Source organism: Protopterus annectens, chromosome 5.part0 (genome assembly GCF_019279795.1).
Source record: "Protopterus annectens isolate FY-2018-M chromosome 5.part0, PAN1.0, whole genome shotgun sequence".
NCBI classification, from domain to species: domain Eukaryota; kingdom Metazoa; phylum Chordata; order Ceratodontiformes; family Protopteridae; genus Protopterus; species Protopterus annectens.
Window position 1 is genome coordinate 1,643,641,844 of NC_056735.1, and position 16,585 is coordinate 1,643,658,428.

The window sequence follows — 16,585 nt, forward strand, 5'->3', positions numbered from 1 at the left end:
TGGGCACCCCTTGTGCAAACACATATGCCAATCTAGTTATGTATCAATGGGAGAAAGAACATGTATTTCAGCACCATTCTTTTTCTAAAATTTTAATTTATAAACGTTTTGTTGATGATATTTTAATCGTATGGGATGGCTCCATAGAAGAATTTACTTTATTCAAAGAATATTTAGAAACTACAACTGATTTTCTTAAATTTACCGTAGATGCATCATATGAATTTGTAAATTTTCTGGACGTCAGTTTAGATATTAGAGATGGTAGACTGACTTCGAAACTGTACAAGAAAAAATGTTGGAAAAATACAATTTTAAAATATGACAGTATGCACCCACGCCACATTTTTAAGGGCATAATAGAAAGCCAGTTCATTAGATTAAGTAGAATCTGTACAGATAAAGTAGATTTATTAAATGAGACTGATAACATGATCAAAATGTTCCTTGATAGAGGCTATGAATATGACTTGATAATGAATGTTAAGAATAATGTTTTTAATGAAAATAGGATATTACCTATAGAATTTAAGCATAATAATCCTGCATTTTATTTTCATAATAATAATGATAATAACAAGCATGAAAAAGTAACTTTTATGACAATTTATACCAATGATTTTCAAAACATTAAGAGAATATTAGTTAATAACTGGAAAGTTCTCTTGACAGATGAGTTAACCATGAAAATGGTAGGTAAAAGTCCGCACATAGTTTATAGGAATAATAAGAATTTGAAAAGTATATTATGTGATAGAACCAGCTTAAGTCATATGGTTCAGTTAGAACCAATGCATCAATTAGGTACCCATCCATGCACACATTGCAATTATTGTAAATATATTACCAAAACACAGGATTTTCTGCATCCTGAGTTACCTTATACATTTAAACCAAGATTTAGAGCTAGTTGTAATACCTCTGGTCTAATTTATTTAGCTACATGTGAATATTGTACAGTTTTTTATATAGGCCTTACTAAAAGGAAACTAAAAAATAGAATTTACAACCATCAGTACGACATTAGAAACAAGAATGAGCTGAATGCACTGGCAAAGCATATTTTAGCTAATCCATCACATTCTTTTTTGTTCAGAGTTTTACAGATAGTTGAATACAATGCTAGAGGTGGAGACTATATAAACTCCTTAGAATTAAAAGAACTGAAATGGATACTTAGACTTAAGGGACACCATCCTCCAGGTTTAAATAATTATGTTACTATGGTCATTTCTTAATACACGTAGATAGTGCCACATGATAATTGCCTCCTATAAAATCAGTTTCTTATAAAGTCAATGTTTTCAGCTATTCTCTGATAAGTTTTATATAATATATTCATCCTTATAATTTTTATGAAAACTATTTAATCTGTATCTTTTAGATGAATGTATTAATATTTAATATTACTATAGTTGATTTCAATATATATATATTTTTAATGTTTATTACAATAAAAAAATGTTTAAAAAGTTTTCATTCACATTTAAATAATGTTTTTATTTATGGAATTAATTTTGAAACATATAATAGGTATATTAAGAATGTATTTTTGTACATTTCTATGCATTTCTATTTATTTATTTATATTCATAGTATTGCATTAGAAATACATATGTTAGTCATTTTCACATTAGAATTGTATAACAATAGAGTAAATATATTGTTAGGTTTAGTATATAGATATATATATTTACTTCTATATTCAAGTTTTAAGACTGTTTACATGATATAAGTTAAAATGAGTATAGTTCATACATTTATTTATTCATTTATTTATTTATTAGAGCTTTTAAAACATTATTTATGAGAGTGTTTGGTCTCGAGAGCTTTTTTAATATTGTAATGACAATACAGCCTGAGGTTTTAAATGTGCTCTTGTTTCTTTAACAAATTTAATTGTATAATTGTATAATTGTCAAATCAATTAATTGAATGATAGTTTGGATCTTGCTATATATTCCCTGGTTTCATTGTGTTTTATATGGTCTGAAGAAGCGTATCTGGAGATACGCGAAAGCGCTTACCTATGTACCTAATAAATCGCTACTTTATATTTTAAACGTGGAGAGTCTGGAGTTTGTTTTCTACAACATTTCATTGCATGTTTAGCTAATGCGTTTGTCCCGTCATTTTTCTTGATAGCTAATGTGTGTTTGTGCGTTAGCTAATATGTGTTCACTATTTCCTGAAGTTTTGGAAATTTTGTTGATTGTACTTGATCTGTACCTGAGGAGGTCTTGCCTGATCTGCCGTGTGGAACTCATTCCTTTAACTTTTAAAATTCATTTGACATGTGGTGTCATTTTTAGCTGTTTGTTGAATCTCTTGTGATATGAGCTGTTTACACCTACCCATTTGGAGTGTATGTTTTTTTTTTTTTTTTTTTGTAAACAGGTGGCTAACCACTTCTTGGAAAATGTTGCTGTCAAAGGCCACTACATCATGGGTACTTTGATCTTAAATCAAAGAGTCTGTCTTTTTTTGAAATCTTGGTACCTCAGAACTCTGCAGTTTGGGCCTTGCCTTTTTGGCATTTCTCTGTCTGCACACAATTTCTAATTCTTAGTGCTTGGGCAACTTCCCAAGAGATAACTACTACGGAGAGCCTTCATAGGGCTTTTATAGACAATTGTAAAGATCCATGCTCACCATATAATCTTGATCTGCAGGAAGTCCCTGTACATTTGGTGTTTATTACCCCATTTACCACCATCTGTGTTTTGGACTACCTTTCTAATCAGCATCAGTGGATGGATGTTATGCTGTCATTCAAGTGGATAATTGTATACGCTTGTTTATTTATGTTTTTTCAAGAATGCGGTGTTAACTGTTTGAATGAGAGTCAGACTGTCGTGAGTGCTGGTTTGGTTGCATTGTCCTAGCCTGTTGCTTGATAATCACAAGCATTCTTTAAAATAGGAGCTAAACAGTTTTCATAGTATGCCAAGATGGGTATGACAGAAGAGGCGAATCAACAATTGTCTTCTGCAGAGGGCCTTTATATAGAAAAACTAAAGTAGTAGATACATATCAGTTATATGCAATTTGTACTCTGTTTCTTTACGAACTACAAAATTATCCCAGTTGTAGCGTCTTCGAAAGAAAATAGGCTGAAAAATTGGTATAAGTGGTACGACCATTCTTGACATTTATGAAAGTAGGCCATCCCTTCCGTAGCCCACAAATAAAGGCACAGCACTTGGTCTGTAAACAGGCAGTTTAAGCTTGAGAATCAGCACAGGGTCACGTAATATTGCCTGGATCTTTTGCAAGTCACTTGTAAATGCCTTGTTCTTTAGAAGAGTAATATTAGTTCTAGTGTTGCATAAGAAGCATTGCATATAATGTCTGTTAATTTTCTTGTATGCTAGATGGCATTTAGATATTGTTAGTGTCTGCTTCATTTTTACTTGTAATACAACAAATACTAACTGACTGACTAATACATCTTATCTGGGAACTGAGGTTGTCGATTGATCTTAGGAAATTCAGTCCCAGCTTGTTGTGTTAATCCAAAGCTCATTTTATATACTGCCAGTTATTTGCCTTTTGGGGTGTCAAAAGCATTTGTGCAATCATAAGCTTTTCCTTATGATTAACTTTTTAATGACTAGTTTTATAACAGATTTTTTTTAACTGTCTTCTGCAGAGTCAGTAGTGGATTGTCACAAATTTGTGGAGGTTAATGCATTAGGCTTCACAGTAACTGCCCTCAGTAGCTATGATCCCAAAGTACGTGCTGCAGCGTACCATGTTCTAGGAGCATTTCATTCTCATCTTGAGGGAGCACGCTTTCGAGAGAAGAGTCAGGTAAAAATGATTTCTGATTATTAAGAGAGAGTTTTTGTTGAATATTTTGTGCTCTGTCTTGTCTGGCTGTTAAAGTATAGCATGTAACTTGTACTGCAGAAGTTGGATTTGTGAGTATTTCTGTGAACAATTGACAGCCTAGTTTTTCTCATTTTCCCCAAAATCAAATAGTCGTACTTCATTTGGGTCACTGCATTTGATGTATATGTGGGATATTGTTCCTTTGCCTTCCAACATCGCTATGCAAAACTTAAGACTCGTGTTCTTGGAGAGAGACACCTGCTTGCTGAGTTGGAACCTTTTACTTGGATTAAGAGATGTGCTCTTAGGTTCACAGGTATATACTAGTGTGACGGCCATTGGGGGCTTTTTAAGCCTAACCATGCATCTTAAATCTCAGACAAGTTCTTGCGCCCTTGGTAAGTGTAAACAGGGACCTGGGGGATGAAACATTTACAACATTCTCCATTCCGCCATATCCACAAGTATTGTTTGGATATTTTCCTAGACGTCAGTCATTGCTGCAAATGACTATGCCCTTGGAGTGTTTATATCTGTACCAGCTTTTGAATCAGGACTTTACATGTTCCTTAATTTTTGTCTGGTCTAGATCATTTTGCCAGTGATTGGATTGTGTCATCATGTACAGGAGACGGCTCAACTCTAAGCTTTCTTTGCTGCACATAATGTAGCTGCCATAGAGTCAACCCAAAGAGTTAAGCACCGCAAGGAGCAGATGGAGAGCCCAGTGAAAGACACCTGTCTTAGGTGGCAGACGTAAGATGAAGGATGCAGAGAGCCTAAGACTTAATGTTAGGCTTCGTTTTTAATTTTCCACTGGCTGCAGTTTCCTCTACCCCCTTTTTCATACTTTTCATTCTCTCATTTTGAGGTCATTCTCCTGTTCAGCATCTTTAGGCAACACAGAATTAGAACAGAATAATGCCATCCAAGACTCTTCATTTTGAAGTCAGACTCTTTGTTTTGTTACCATTCTTCCTTCACCTTTTGCTTTTGGATTGTAAGGAAGAGGAGTCCAAAATCCACAATGCCAGTTGGGTAAGAATCTGGCCTCTGAAGTCATCTCCCTGTTAAGATAAATTAAGTTGAGCCACTCTACCTGTGTTTGTGCCTTTGGTCCTTCCATTCTCTGCGCAGGATTCAGATTTTTTTTAACCAGGTAGGTTCATAAAAGTACATGACAGACAGTACTGCACTTACTTTTGGTAACAGTATCAGCCTTATCATTAGCATTCATTGAGCCATTGCACAATGGTTTGCCATTAATCCTTCCCCTTCCATTTATGTATTAATTTTCTTGGGCTTAACCCCAGTGTCATCCTTTCAAGAATGCATGACTGCAACTCAGCCTTCTAGGAAGTGGAGTTTCTCTAACCCCACTTTATTTGACTTTACCATCGTTACTGATGAGGATTTTCAAACTCCTCCTCAACTTTTGAAATGAAGAAAAAAAATGGACACATATTCTAACAAGCGTTCATCTCCTAAAGTGTCCCCTTTTGAGCGGTCATTAAGATGATAAAGTCTGCTTTATACTGTTTCTTTAATCTTTTCTGATGTTTTTAAGTTCTTGTGTAGGACAGAATGACAGGAAGATTTTGGTTAGTTCTGTTACATCTTGTTCTCTAACTATGCCAGCAATGTCATTTTGCTGGCAAAAAAGGACATAGACTCCAGCCTTTCTGTTCCTAAGAATGTAGACTATCTTTTTGGGTTTCCTCTTCATGTAGTTGATTAACAGCATCCTAAGAAAGATTCATTTCACATTTCTTCTTTACAGTGTAGGTCTGAGACTTTCATCATATAATCAAACTTCTGAGCGAAAGTCAAAAGTTGCAACACCCCAACCTTTCTTTCACTTTCAGTTCTTTTTAGTGGACCAGAACTTGCTGAAAGTGTCATCTTTGTTTGAATCCATAGAGCAGTCAGTCACAGACGAACTTCTGAATCACAGCTAAGTTTAGGGTCAAAGCAGCCAGATGCATCTTTGACACTGAACATGCTATGGCTACTGCAACAATTTTTGTCATCTTTCTCCAGCAGGTTTTGATGATGCTGTCCGAGATGAGCTGAACCAGATTTCTGGTGCCTGTTTTATTGAAAAGAAGGTCTTTTAGTAATCCTATTTAGCAGATCTTAAGAGGTAATGGAAGATCATCCTGAAGATGATAAAGTCCTACTCCTGCTAAAGGCTATTTATGCCCTTCTAGTACACCAGGACAGTTCCTTTTTCTGCATTCACAAAAAAAAAAAAAAGATAGCACTGTACTGGTGTAAGACAAAGTATGCTTTAGGCTTGTCACAGTCCCTGCACTTCTTACAGAGCCTGAAAAGTTGCTAGTTATTCTTCCACCTTCACAGCAGTCGTGATTGTGCCCTCAGTCTAGTTAAAGGAGTCCAGTAAGAGGAAGTTTCTCAAGGTTTGATCTAGTCTGCAGTGCAGTCACCTAGCATTATAGGTCTTTGAAATAATGCATACTGGAACGTGTTTCACATCTCCATCTCATTATCCCATGGCTTGTTGGTCAATGATGAGAAAGCTGCCGTTCCTTGTAGGCAAGAGGATTGCAGTGATGCAGTTATGGATAAGCTGTTTGAGGAAAACCTTGTTAAAAATAATGAAACTATGTTCCTGAAAGTAGAATTGCTAGTAAAAAAAAAAACATGTCTTGGAGACAAAGACCAAGAAATTTGTGTTTTTTTTTGTTTTCTTTTTTAGGAGTGATATAATCAATTTTGACATCACTGCAGTTCAAATTACCGTATCTTTGACAGTCATGCAGTGAATGAGATGTATTCAGTGGATTACTATTTAGCTATTGTTATATCAAGCAGGTGAACTACTGTGGCAGAGAGAATATGCAAGAAGGAAAAAAGGTGGGTTCCTGATTTTATATGGTTCCTGTCCACAAAACATCTGGTGGCTACCATCTGATTCAGTTCTTCAACACCATCAGTGATCCTTGCCCATAAAATGTCTGACTGCTACTATTTGATTCAAAACCTTATTATTGTTGGCCACCAAATTTTGGATTGTCGCCATTTGTTTGATGTTGCCATTGCTGCCAGAGAGTAGCTGGATGCCTGTTGGCATTTAAGGCTTTGAAAATGTCAAAAGATGTTCTTTAGGTTTGCACTGTGACATTAGTACTACCTGTACATCACTAAGACATATATGCACAAATGTGAACAATGAATGAAGCTGTTATTCTTTCAGTAACTGAATAATTTTAATAGTCCTTTCCCAGGTCTTTTTTTTTTTTATTTCAACGAAATCTTTTGGAATGTGGCAAAACTCCAGTCTTTAAGTGTGTTCATTAACTGCAAGGTGTCACAACTTTCCTTAATGCAAATTGCCATTTAACCTGAAATCCATAAAATGTAAAATCTTTTTCCACGCTGAAGAAGAGAGCTTAGAAATTCAGTGATGGTAGCATGTTGTATTTCTCACTGCTGCAGAGTTCCAGCAAATCTCTTACTCTGTTAGTTTTCACTGGTGTTTTTTTTACATTCCACTAGATTGCTTCCATGTGAGATACTGCTTTAGACAGTATGGCGTAAATGACCAGAAAGCGTAAATAAGTTTTCTTTCCTTCACTTAATCCTGAGTCTTATATGCTACAGGTCTATGTTTGGCTACTGAAATAAAATTAACTCAAACAGCTAAATGTCAAACTGGAAACAGCGAAACGGACATTTAGCGAACACTGACAACTTTAGAAATAAATTCTTGGAATGGCCATAGTTGGCCAACAACCAGGAAGTAGCGCGATGCATAAGGTACGTGAAGGGAAACCTTTTAAATTTGCTCTCTTCCCCACTGTAGTGCGATCTCTGAATTGGTATATATAGTTAGGGGGGATCTGAGGGGACACAACCCCCCACCTTGGTTGGTTGTGTTTTTGATGTTGGCCTACAAAGGCCACTTAGTGCCTTTATTTTGCAAGTTCTGCTGTACTGGTGTTTATTATTGGGTTAAATAGTTAATTATATTCACCGTTAGTTGTGCTGGTCATTTTTTTTTTTTTTGCTTTGGTTTTTTGGCCTTGCACCATTGCCGTACGTGCGTACTACGGGGGGTTTGCAGGTTGTTCATAACCAAAGAGTATTAGAGCCATACTTGTCTTTGTTTGTGTGTATGTATATATATATATATATATATATATATATATATATATATATATATAGGAAGTAATATACACACACACATATGATGCCTGTTGATATTCCATTATCTGTAATTGTAACCCTCTGGAGAGACTGGCAGTTCAAAATGGGGGAATGTATCTTAAGTCCAAGTTGGAGATATCCTGGAGTACATCCCCATTCTTATGGTGATCTCATAGTAGATGTGCAGTTCTCCCTGTGTTGGAGGTACATGATGGTTTTGAACCTTTGAAAGGTGTCAGTGAGTTTCAGCATTTACTCTTGTTTTCTCTGAAGTTTTACTATTTTTTTTTGGAATTTCAGGACTTGCACATATAAGTCTCACACTTCATTAAGGAACCGTGCATACATATTCACATACATTTTTATAAAGCACAGACATTCTTACTTCAAGGTCTGTTGTTATAATGTCTATTATTGTCAAAGACATGGTTATGTAGGGCAACATCTTCCAACATTTCTGCCTGCTGCAACCTCATTCTTATTACTTAAGCATCCATGTCAATCTGTAAATAAGTTAATGCCAGCAGATCTTATTTAGTTTTTCCATAAGCCTTTTGTGTACTTCATTATTTTTGGCCTGTTGGCATTCTGCTATTTTCCCAACTATCTCCTTATGCTAAGTTCGTCTTTCTCTTTTGCATATTTCTTAAGTGTTCACACAGTTACAGATATGCTTCAGGATGTGTAGTCAGTGTTTCTTTTCTGCATGGAAAGTTGCACAGTATTGAGTGATGATTCATGTGTCAGTGGTTTAGCCCTGTTGAAAAGAAAAGGCTTTCTTTATGAAAAAAAGTCACACAGAAGAATGTATTCTTTGTTTGCAGTATTGTCTTCAGCCCGTTGAAAGTCTAACTTCATGTTATTCTTAAGTAAGACTCATGAGGGGCAGCAGACTAGAGGTAAGTTGTCTAAACACTAGGTCAAGGAGAAACATTATAAGGAAGATAAATTTTCCAAAGGTCAGAGCAGTAGCGAGTTGTTCTGTAAGCACACCATTAACAGAGAGGGATGACTCCTCCCAGTCTAACCATCATTAGCTAGGCCAGAGCAGGTTTGGCTTCCAGTCTATCCACCAGAAGCTTGGCCAGAGTAGGTCTAGCTTCCAGACTTAGCACCCTAAGCTTGGTCAGAGCATGTCTGGCCCTCAGCCTTGCTATCGTAAGCTTGGTCCAGAGCATGTCTGGCTCCCAGTGAAAGCAGGTCTGGCTCCCAGTCTTACCACCATAAGCTTGGCCCCCAGTCCTACCACCATAACCATGGTCAGTGCAAGCCTGGCCCCCAGTCCTGCCACCATAAACTTGATCAGAGGAGGTCTGGTTCCCAGTCTAACCACCATAAACCACCATAAACTTGATAAGAGCAGGTCTGTCCCCCAGTCTTGCCACCCTAAGCTTAGAGCAGGTATGGCCCCCAGTCTTACCACCATAGGTTTAGCCAGTGCAGGTTTGGCCCCCAGTCTAATCATGGTAAGCTTAGTCAGAGCATGTCTGAGTGCCAGTCTTTCGACCATAAGCTTAGTCAGAGCAGGTCTGGCTCCCAGTCTTACCACCCTAAGTTTTGTCAGAGCAGATTTGGTTCCCAGTCTAACTATCATAAGCTTAGTCAGAGCAGGTCTGGCCCCCGGTCTTGCCACTATAGGCTTAGTGAGAGCAGGTCTGGTTCCCAGTCTAACCACCATAAGCTTGGTCAGAGCAGGTCTGGTTCACATTCTAACCACCATAAGCTTGGTCCGAGCAGGTCTGGTTCCCAGTTTAACCACACTAAGCTTGCTCAGAGCAGGTGTGGCCCTCAGTCTAACCACCATAAGCTTGGTCAGAGCAGATCTGTTTCCAGGTCTTACCACCATAAGTTTGGTCAGAGGAGGTCTGGCCCTAGTCTTATCGGAAGCTTGGCCAGAGGAGGTCTGGCCCCCTAGTCTTACCATCAGAAACTGGGTCGGAGCATGTCTGGCTGCCAGTCTTACCACCATAAACTTGGTCAGAACATGTCTGGCTCCCAGTCTTACCACCATAAACTTGGTCAGAGCATGTCTGGCCCCCAGTCTTACCAGCGTAAGTTTTGTCAGAGCAGTCTGGCCCCCAGTCTTACCACCGTAAGTTTTGTCAGAGCAAGTCTGGCCCCCAGTCTTATCACCATAGGCTTACAGCAGATCTGGTTCCCAGTCTAACTACCATAGGCTTGGTCAGACGAGTTCTGGTTCACAGGTTAAACACCATAACCTTGGTCAGAGCAGGTCTGGTTCCCAGTCTAACCACCCAGCTTGGTCAGAACAGGTTTTGCCCCCAGTCTTAACCACGTTAAGCTTCGTCAGAGCAAGTCTGGTTCCAAGTCTTACCACCATAAGTTTGGTCAGTGCAGTTGTTCATCGTGTTTCAATGTTGCAGTCCTAACTAATGGGTTATCCGGCTCCCAGTAGCCATCAGTCGGCCAGAATACCAAAGGTAAGTAAAAATGACATTGGTTGCCATTGGTTGTAAAGGACGTCAAAGCGTCCGATACAAAAGGAGGCAGCCGACATCACTTCCTCAGTCTTCCTTGCTGCGGAGCCCGAAGCAGAAGCTTTTCATTCCCGAGTGCTGGTCAGCAGTTTACCTTTGTTGGTTTCCAACTACAAGAGTTGAAGTCTACTACAGCTAAGTAACCCCGTTGGGGATCCTCTTTTCTTGCCTTAACGAATGTCAGAAAAAGTTAATAATTGCCTTACCTGTGGAAAGCAGATTCCCCATAGAGATTTTCATTCCTATTGCATTATTTGTTTAGGCCTTGACCACAACGTTCCCAATTGTGATCTCTGTGCCTCCTTTAATCTGCGTACTATCCTTTGTCAGGCTAAGATTTTAGCTAGGCATTTTGGAGTTTGGCCTAAATTCGTTGGTATGGTGTCTGCCGGTCTTCAGGCTTTGGATATTCTGAAGAAACGTAAGGATAAGGAAAGCTAAGTCCTCAGATGATGATAAGTTAGTCGTCAGTCAGGCGGTAGCCAGTGAGATGCCTTTGCAGTCCCTGCAGTCTGCAGATGTACAACCACAGGCCTTGCTTGAGTCCGAGTCCCTTAGGCCTTTGGCCTTGCAACCTGTCGCCGGTTGCCTCTTCTGCTGGAGCCGGAACTGCTAAGCTGACTCCGGTGTCCGAGGCCTTCGTTGTTGATCATGAACTCTTGACTGAATATTTGCATACTTTTTGCGTTTGTGCTTCTGTCATCCTAAAATTATTTACCGCTTTTCTGGTGAATTGAGGGCTTAGAGTAGTTAGTGGTCAGAATTCATCTTGACGTTATTACCCTGTAAAATGTGGAGTACCACAAGAATTAATTTTGTCTTTGTACTGTTCATATGTTCCCACTGAGAGCTACTATTGTAAAAGAGTTCTTCGTTATCATTGTTATGCTGATTGTATTCATCTGTACCTTTCATTCTGTCAGTATCACAGTATAACTACAACTTCCTTTTAAAACTGCTTAAAAGGCATTAACACCTCTGTTTTATTTTTAGATTTATTATTTTGCGCTTTGTTGATCAGGTTAGTCCCAGAAGGTCCAGTAGGCCTCTTTAAAGGTGATATCCAAGGAGCTATTCAGACTGATGGGGGAAATTTAGCCAGGGCACTTAGAACTTCCCGTACTCTTTTCGATAAGTATCATGGCATCTTTTGCATCTGACTGAACTACTACCAATTCAGGCAGATGGGGGTCTTGATTTAACGTCTCATCCAAAGGATGACACACACAAGAGTGCAGCACCCACTCTTATACTGCACTGCGGTTTTAGTATTGGAAAAAAATGAATCCAACCAGCTAATGTGGGAGTAGAACCTCCCGTCTTCTGCACAAAAGATGAGTGCTGTAACTGTTGAGCTACTGAGACTGACTGCATGGAATAATATCAACCAAAATTAAATAAACAATAAGGGTTTTCAGTGCATGCCATTGTCTGTTCCTCTAATGTTCTTATTTTGTTGCCGCTATCTTTGTGGCGGAACTAAGCTGGAGTTTGTTTCTCATGTTGAAACTTTGGAAATATGTCATGATTGTTAGTTAACTCTAAAAGCAAGTGGTAGCAGTTGTGCAGACCTCCTAGTTTCACCTTAAGAATAGCTCTAAGATTAAGGATCTTTTCTCCAAACATTTTCAAACAGCTATTTATGCATTAATTTCAACTAGATTGGATTATTGCACTTTTCTTTGTCATGGGCTTTGTGATGTTGGCCGTATCTACATCAGATAAATGCCAAATTTTTAAGCCAAGATAATTTCTAGTATGTCTGAGTTCTGCCATGACAAACCTGTACTGAGGAGTTTACATTGTTTGCCAGCCTTTAAGATTTTGGTTTTGACATTTTAAAGCACCATTCAGTTACATTTAGTCAGTTGTCATCTACCTTACCAGCTTTACTCAACTGAAGCAGGACTAACAGTTCTCAAAATCTTTCCTGACTCTTCTGATGGTGTACGTCTGCTTGCCAGCCTTCATTTTATTGTATTATTTATATCTACAGCTAAAAGATATTGACTGAACATACCTTAAAAAGTTTGTGAAACTTCATTCATTTCTGCAGACTATTTAAAATACTAGATGGTAAGAATATAGTTCCATTTGTAATTTGCTTATTTTTTTGTCCAGATAGGCTTGATTGGCCGTAACTTTTGTTGTACATTGCTCAGATTTCTAAAAGTTATGACTTTATTCGAGTTGTATAATTAATATGAGAACTCACTGTATTTCTTTGTTTTGTTATCTGGTTTAAGTGCATCATATTATTAGTTGTGTGAAGTGCTTATGAGATGAATAGTAAAATTAACTTGAGTAGTTTTTATTTTATATGAAGTTGTTAGACAGGATAGAGCATTGATCACAAATGGCCAGTTTTAATCTCAGCCCAGGATGCATTCTAGAAGAATAGATTAGTGCAATGCACAATGGTGAGGACAGCAATAGAGAAAACAGTGTAGTACACACAATAGTTTAGACATAGAGTGAAATAAAATACGGGAAGAATTATAACAACATGATTCTAATCACTTTAGGCCCTTGTCCAGTGGTTAGGTGTATGGTTTAAATTTGTAGACCTGATGAGGGTGGGAGCAAAGGAAGGGGATTATGCAATGTTGCCAGAGATGTGGCATTGACATTTGTCTGCTTCTTTGAGTTGTGCCTTGAGCTTTGATTAGACTTGAGAGTAAAGGTGATGCTTGCTTGAAACAGAAGGTGAAAGATTCCCAAAGTTTGGGACCATGAATTGAGAAGCTGTGGTGTGTGCAATGAAGTTTGGTGTTGGATGCCTGCAGAGAGGAAGGAGAGATTTGGAGATTCCCGAGGCTGTAGATAGGTGAGGGTCATATTAGTTTGGATGTCAGTGGTGGAAGTGTTTGGTTGCATAAAAATTTGTAAAGCTGAGAGGCTGGTAGAAGTTCACTTCTCTTTCTCTTACCTAGAAACATTTTGCTTTCTCTAGTATTTTGTAGTGGTGTTCCTGTTTTGGGGATAGAGGAATGAATTGACAGTTTTTTGTTTGGATATTTTTGTTGCTCTTTGATGAAGAGGTTGTTAAAGGACAGTAACAAGATTCTGTTATTAAATGCTCAATTGCTCCATCATTTTTCTCTATATTTACAGTCAATGCTATGAATAAAAAACAATGCAGCATTTAAAATATTTTAACTCAACTGTTTTTCTCCACTAGAACAATGGTTGCATTTTCAAAAAACTTTTATCCCAGCCTGGAAATGCTTGCTGTAGTGCCCAGTTCATTAATGTCACCAAGGCCAATGAATACAGGTGGTTTTCTGGCTAATTCCCTCCCCAAACTGACATCGCCACAACCGTCCTAAAAACCCACCTGTGCTGTGATGTCACAGCTCCCTGGTCCTCCCCCTACCCATACAGAAAGTAAACGCTAGAACAAGGAAACAGTGCATGAGTCAAGTCTTCTGCTGTTAGCTGTCAATCACAGCAGGTAACAGCTCAAATGACCCTAAGCACTTTGACAGCTAAGGAAGATAGGTGTGAAAGGGGATGGGAGATGAGTCAAAGTAGGACAATTCAAGCTTCACAAAAGACTGCAGTTTAGCCATTCTAAAAAGAAGCAGCATTAAAAATCACTTTGAACGTCTGTTCTGTGGCATTTGTACTGTTTGTGTTTTAAGTAGTCACTGTACAGCATGCAATGTTACTTAAAACTGACTGACTGAAAGACAGCAGTGTATGCATGTAAAATCAATGCAGAGACAGGAGCTTTAGGAAGAGAGAGGCCTGTGTGATATAATTTTTTACAGGCAAGCACTGCATTGTGAGACACCTAGAGGAAGACTAAACAATCAGGATCACTTTAAGATGCTAGACCCCATGTGGTCAGACTCAGAAATTATGTATAAAAATATATAAAAACCTGTAAATAGTCCCAGGGCAGTGTTAAAATGTAGGAAACACCAAACCAACATGAAACAACATGACTCCATCAGTAAGCTGGTATATTTAGTATCGATTATCAAGCTTTAACAAAGTTAAAATGGTAACACTGTCTTAACAAAGGTAACCATTTGAGATGTCAGGATCCTCACTGAAGGTACATAATTATAAGCTAATGCAAAATAAAAAGATGATGTTATTTTTTTTTATTATTTTTTTTTAAAGATGATAAGTTATTGACTGATTTTATAATTAATTGCTTATCCAGAACAGATGATTTTGCTAAAGGAAGTTACTCTGTGCTTAAATTAGTATGCCAGTCATAATAAGTATTAATTGTTAAAATGTATATATTTTTTAATCTGAATGTGGGAAATATGGGTCTGTGTCATATCAGCCAACAGCCACATTGTCGAATGTATCATGTTGTCTACAATGCAGGCCATCGAATCATTTTAACTGAGATTGCATTACAGTACAGATCAGGAAATTTGCCCTTTTCTCCACTGTAGTGTGATCTTGGAGTTGGTATGCATAATTAGTGGGGGTTTGGAGTTTGACGGCCTGCATTTTCAACGAGATGACGTTTTACAGTGTGGCAGTTAGCTGATGCGACATAGACCCGTGAAATACTTGTGAATTGCTTAAGGCTGGGAAAATATCAGCAAGCAGAAAAGTGATGATCTTAGTGGTTTTCTAAAAGGATACAATAGTCCTTTCACTAAATATCTGAAGATAAGCCACATTGCACTAACAAGAAAAATGGTTCTGTACAATGCAACCAGTGTTTGCAGACATGGAACTCTGATCAGGATTTTTGTATGCAGACAACTGACATTACAGAAAGTTTGATTTTTTCCATAAAACCTTGAAAGGGGACTTATTTGGCTCTGACATAAATTTAGAATGGACATCATTTCAATTTCCCAACTAGATTTCAGGAGCAGCATACAGCATAATTTTGTTATTACTTCCAGGAAGCTTCAAGAATCCATACTTGACTGGATACTAAACTGCATTTTTAATTACTTAAGTGATCATTTAAAAGAAAATAAGAGTACCTCACAGCACAGCTAGCAAAACTTTTGTATTAAATATAAATGTAAACTGTCACAACACAAAAAGATAAGTTTAAACCTTATTATTTGGGGACAAAATTCCAAGAAACTCTCCTAAGGGTTATGAATTTACATAGAACATTGAAAAAGGTTTTTAGTGTACGCATTCCACTGTAAACAAACTCCTGGAATTAGACATAAACCCTGTGTAACCCACTGAATAGCCAGCTGCCTCAGAGATAAGACCCAGAAGGTTAGGATTGGAGAGACCACCTCTACAAAGCTGCCTGTCATTAGTGGAATCACACAGGGCTTTGTCCAGGGTCTGCTCCTCTTTAGCATCTGTTTCGTGGACGTCAAGGCCTATGCCAAGGGCTTCTGGCTCACTAAGTGTGCAGATTGCAAGTTGGGAGCAATCACAGAAACCCTGCACAATACTAACATTTTACGGGAATATCCAACACAGACAAATGACCAGTGACAAAGCCACAGCTTAAAGCTCAGTTCCAAGAAGTGCCTAACAGTATCTTTTGGGAAGTTGGCCAACGTGGTAAACATAATTCATCAATAAAACACCCCTAAACGTAGACAGAGTACTGGGGGATTTTTGGACTCGTATAGATAGTATCCTGCCTTTCAACAACATGTGTCTAATGTAGTAAGAGAATCATTCCTTGGCACTCAACTTATAAGTAAAGGCATGACATCATGCCACTATTCAGCCCTCATCAAAACCATCATTAAGTATAACGCTCCCACTGGTATGTACTGGCATTTGCAACAGCTGGTACATCCCCAGAAGTTCCTCACAAAAAAGAAATGCATGGCATAACAGTGCCCTATGCAACTCGCTTCAAAGCCCTATCTTTCCTACAGACTGTTGAGAGACGATTTATGCCTGGCATACAAGGCATCTCTGGATCCTGCCCTGATGGACTTTTTGCATATCTGCAAGCCAAACAGTATTAGAACTACTGGATCCAGGGATTTAAACTTTGATTGCAGTTTTAAATAGGAGTTGTTGGAAGGACAGGTATGTACCTGAGACTATTCCTATTCTGTGGAATATGCTTCTCACCCATGTGAAGCAGAGGCTTCCCTAACCTTATTCAAGCATAA

General features: G+C 38.1%; 1 protein-coding gene across 1 annotated transcript in view; it reads left to right on the top strand.

Annotated features, from left to right (window-relative positions):
• Nucleotides 1-16,585, top strand: part of URB1 (URB1 ribosome biogenesis homolog) — a 1,941,236-nt gene that overhangs the window by 1,526,123 nt on the left and 398,528 nt on the right. Inside the window, exon 31 of the mRNA XM_044071429.1 lies at nt 3,653-3,813. Within this exon, the coding sequence (XP_043927364.1) occupies nt 3,653-3,813 (161 nt within the window). The remainder of the gene's footprint in view (nt 1-3,652; nt 3,814-16,585) is intronic.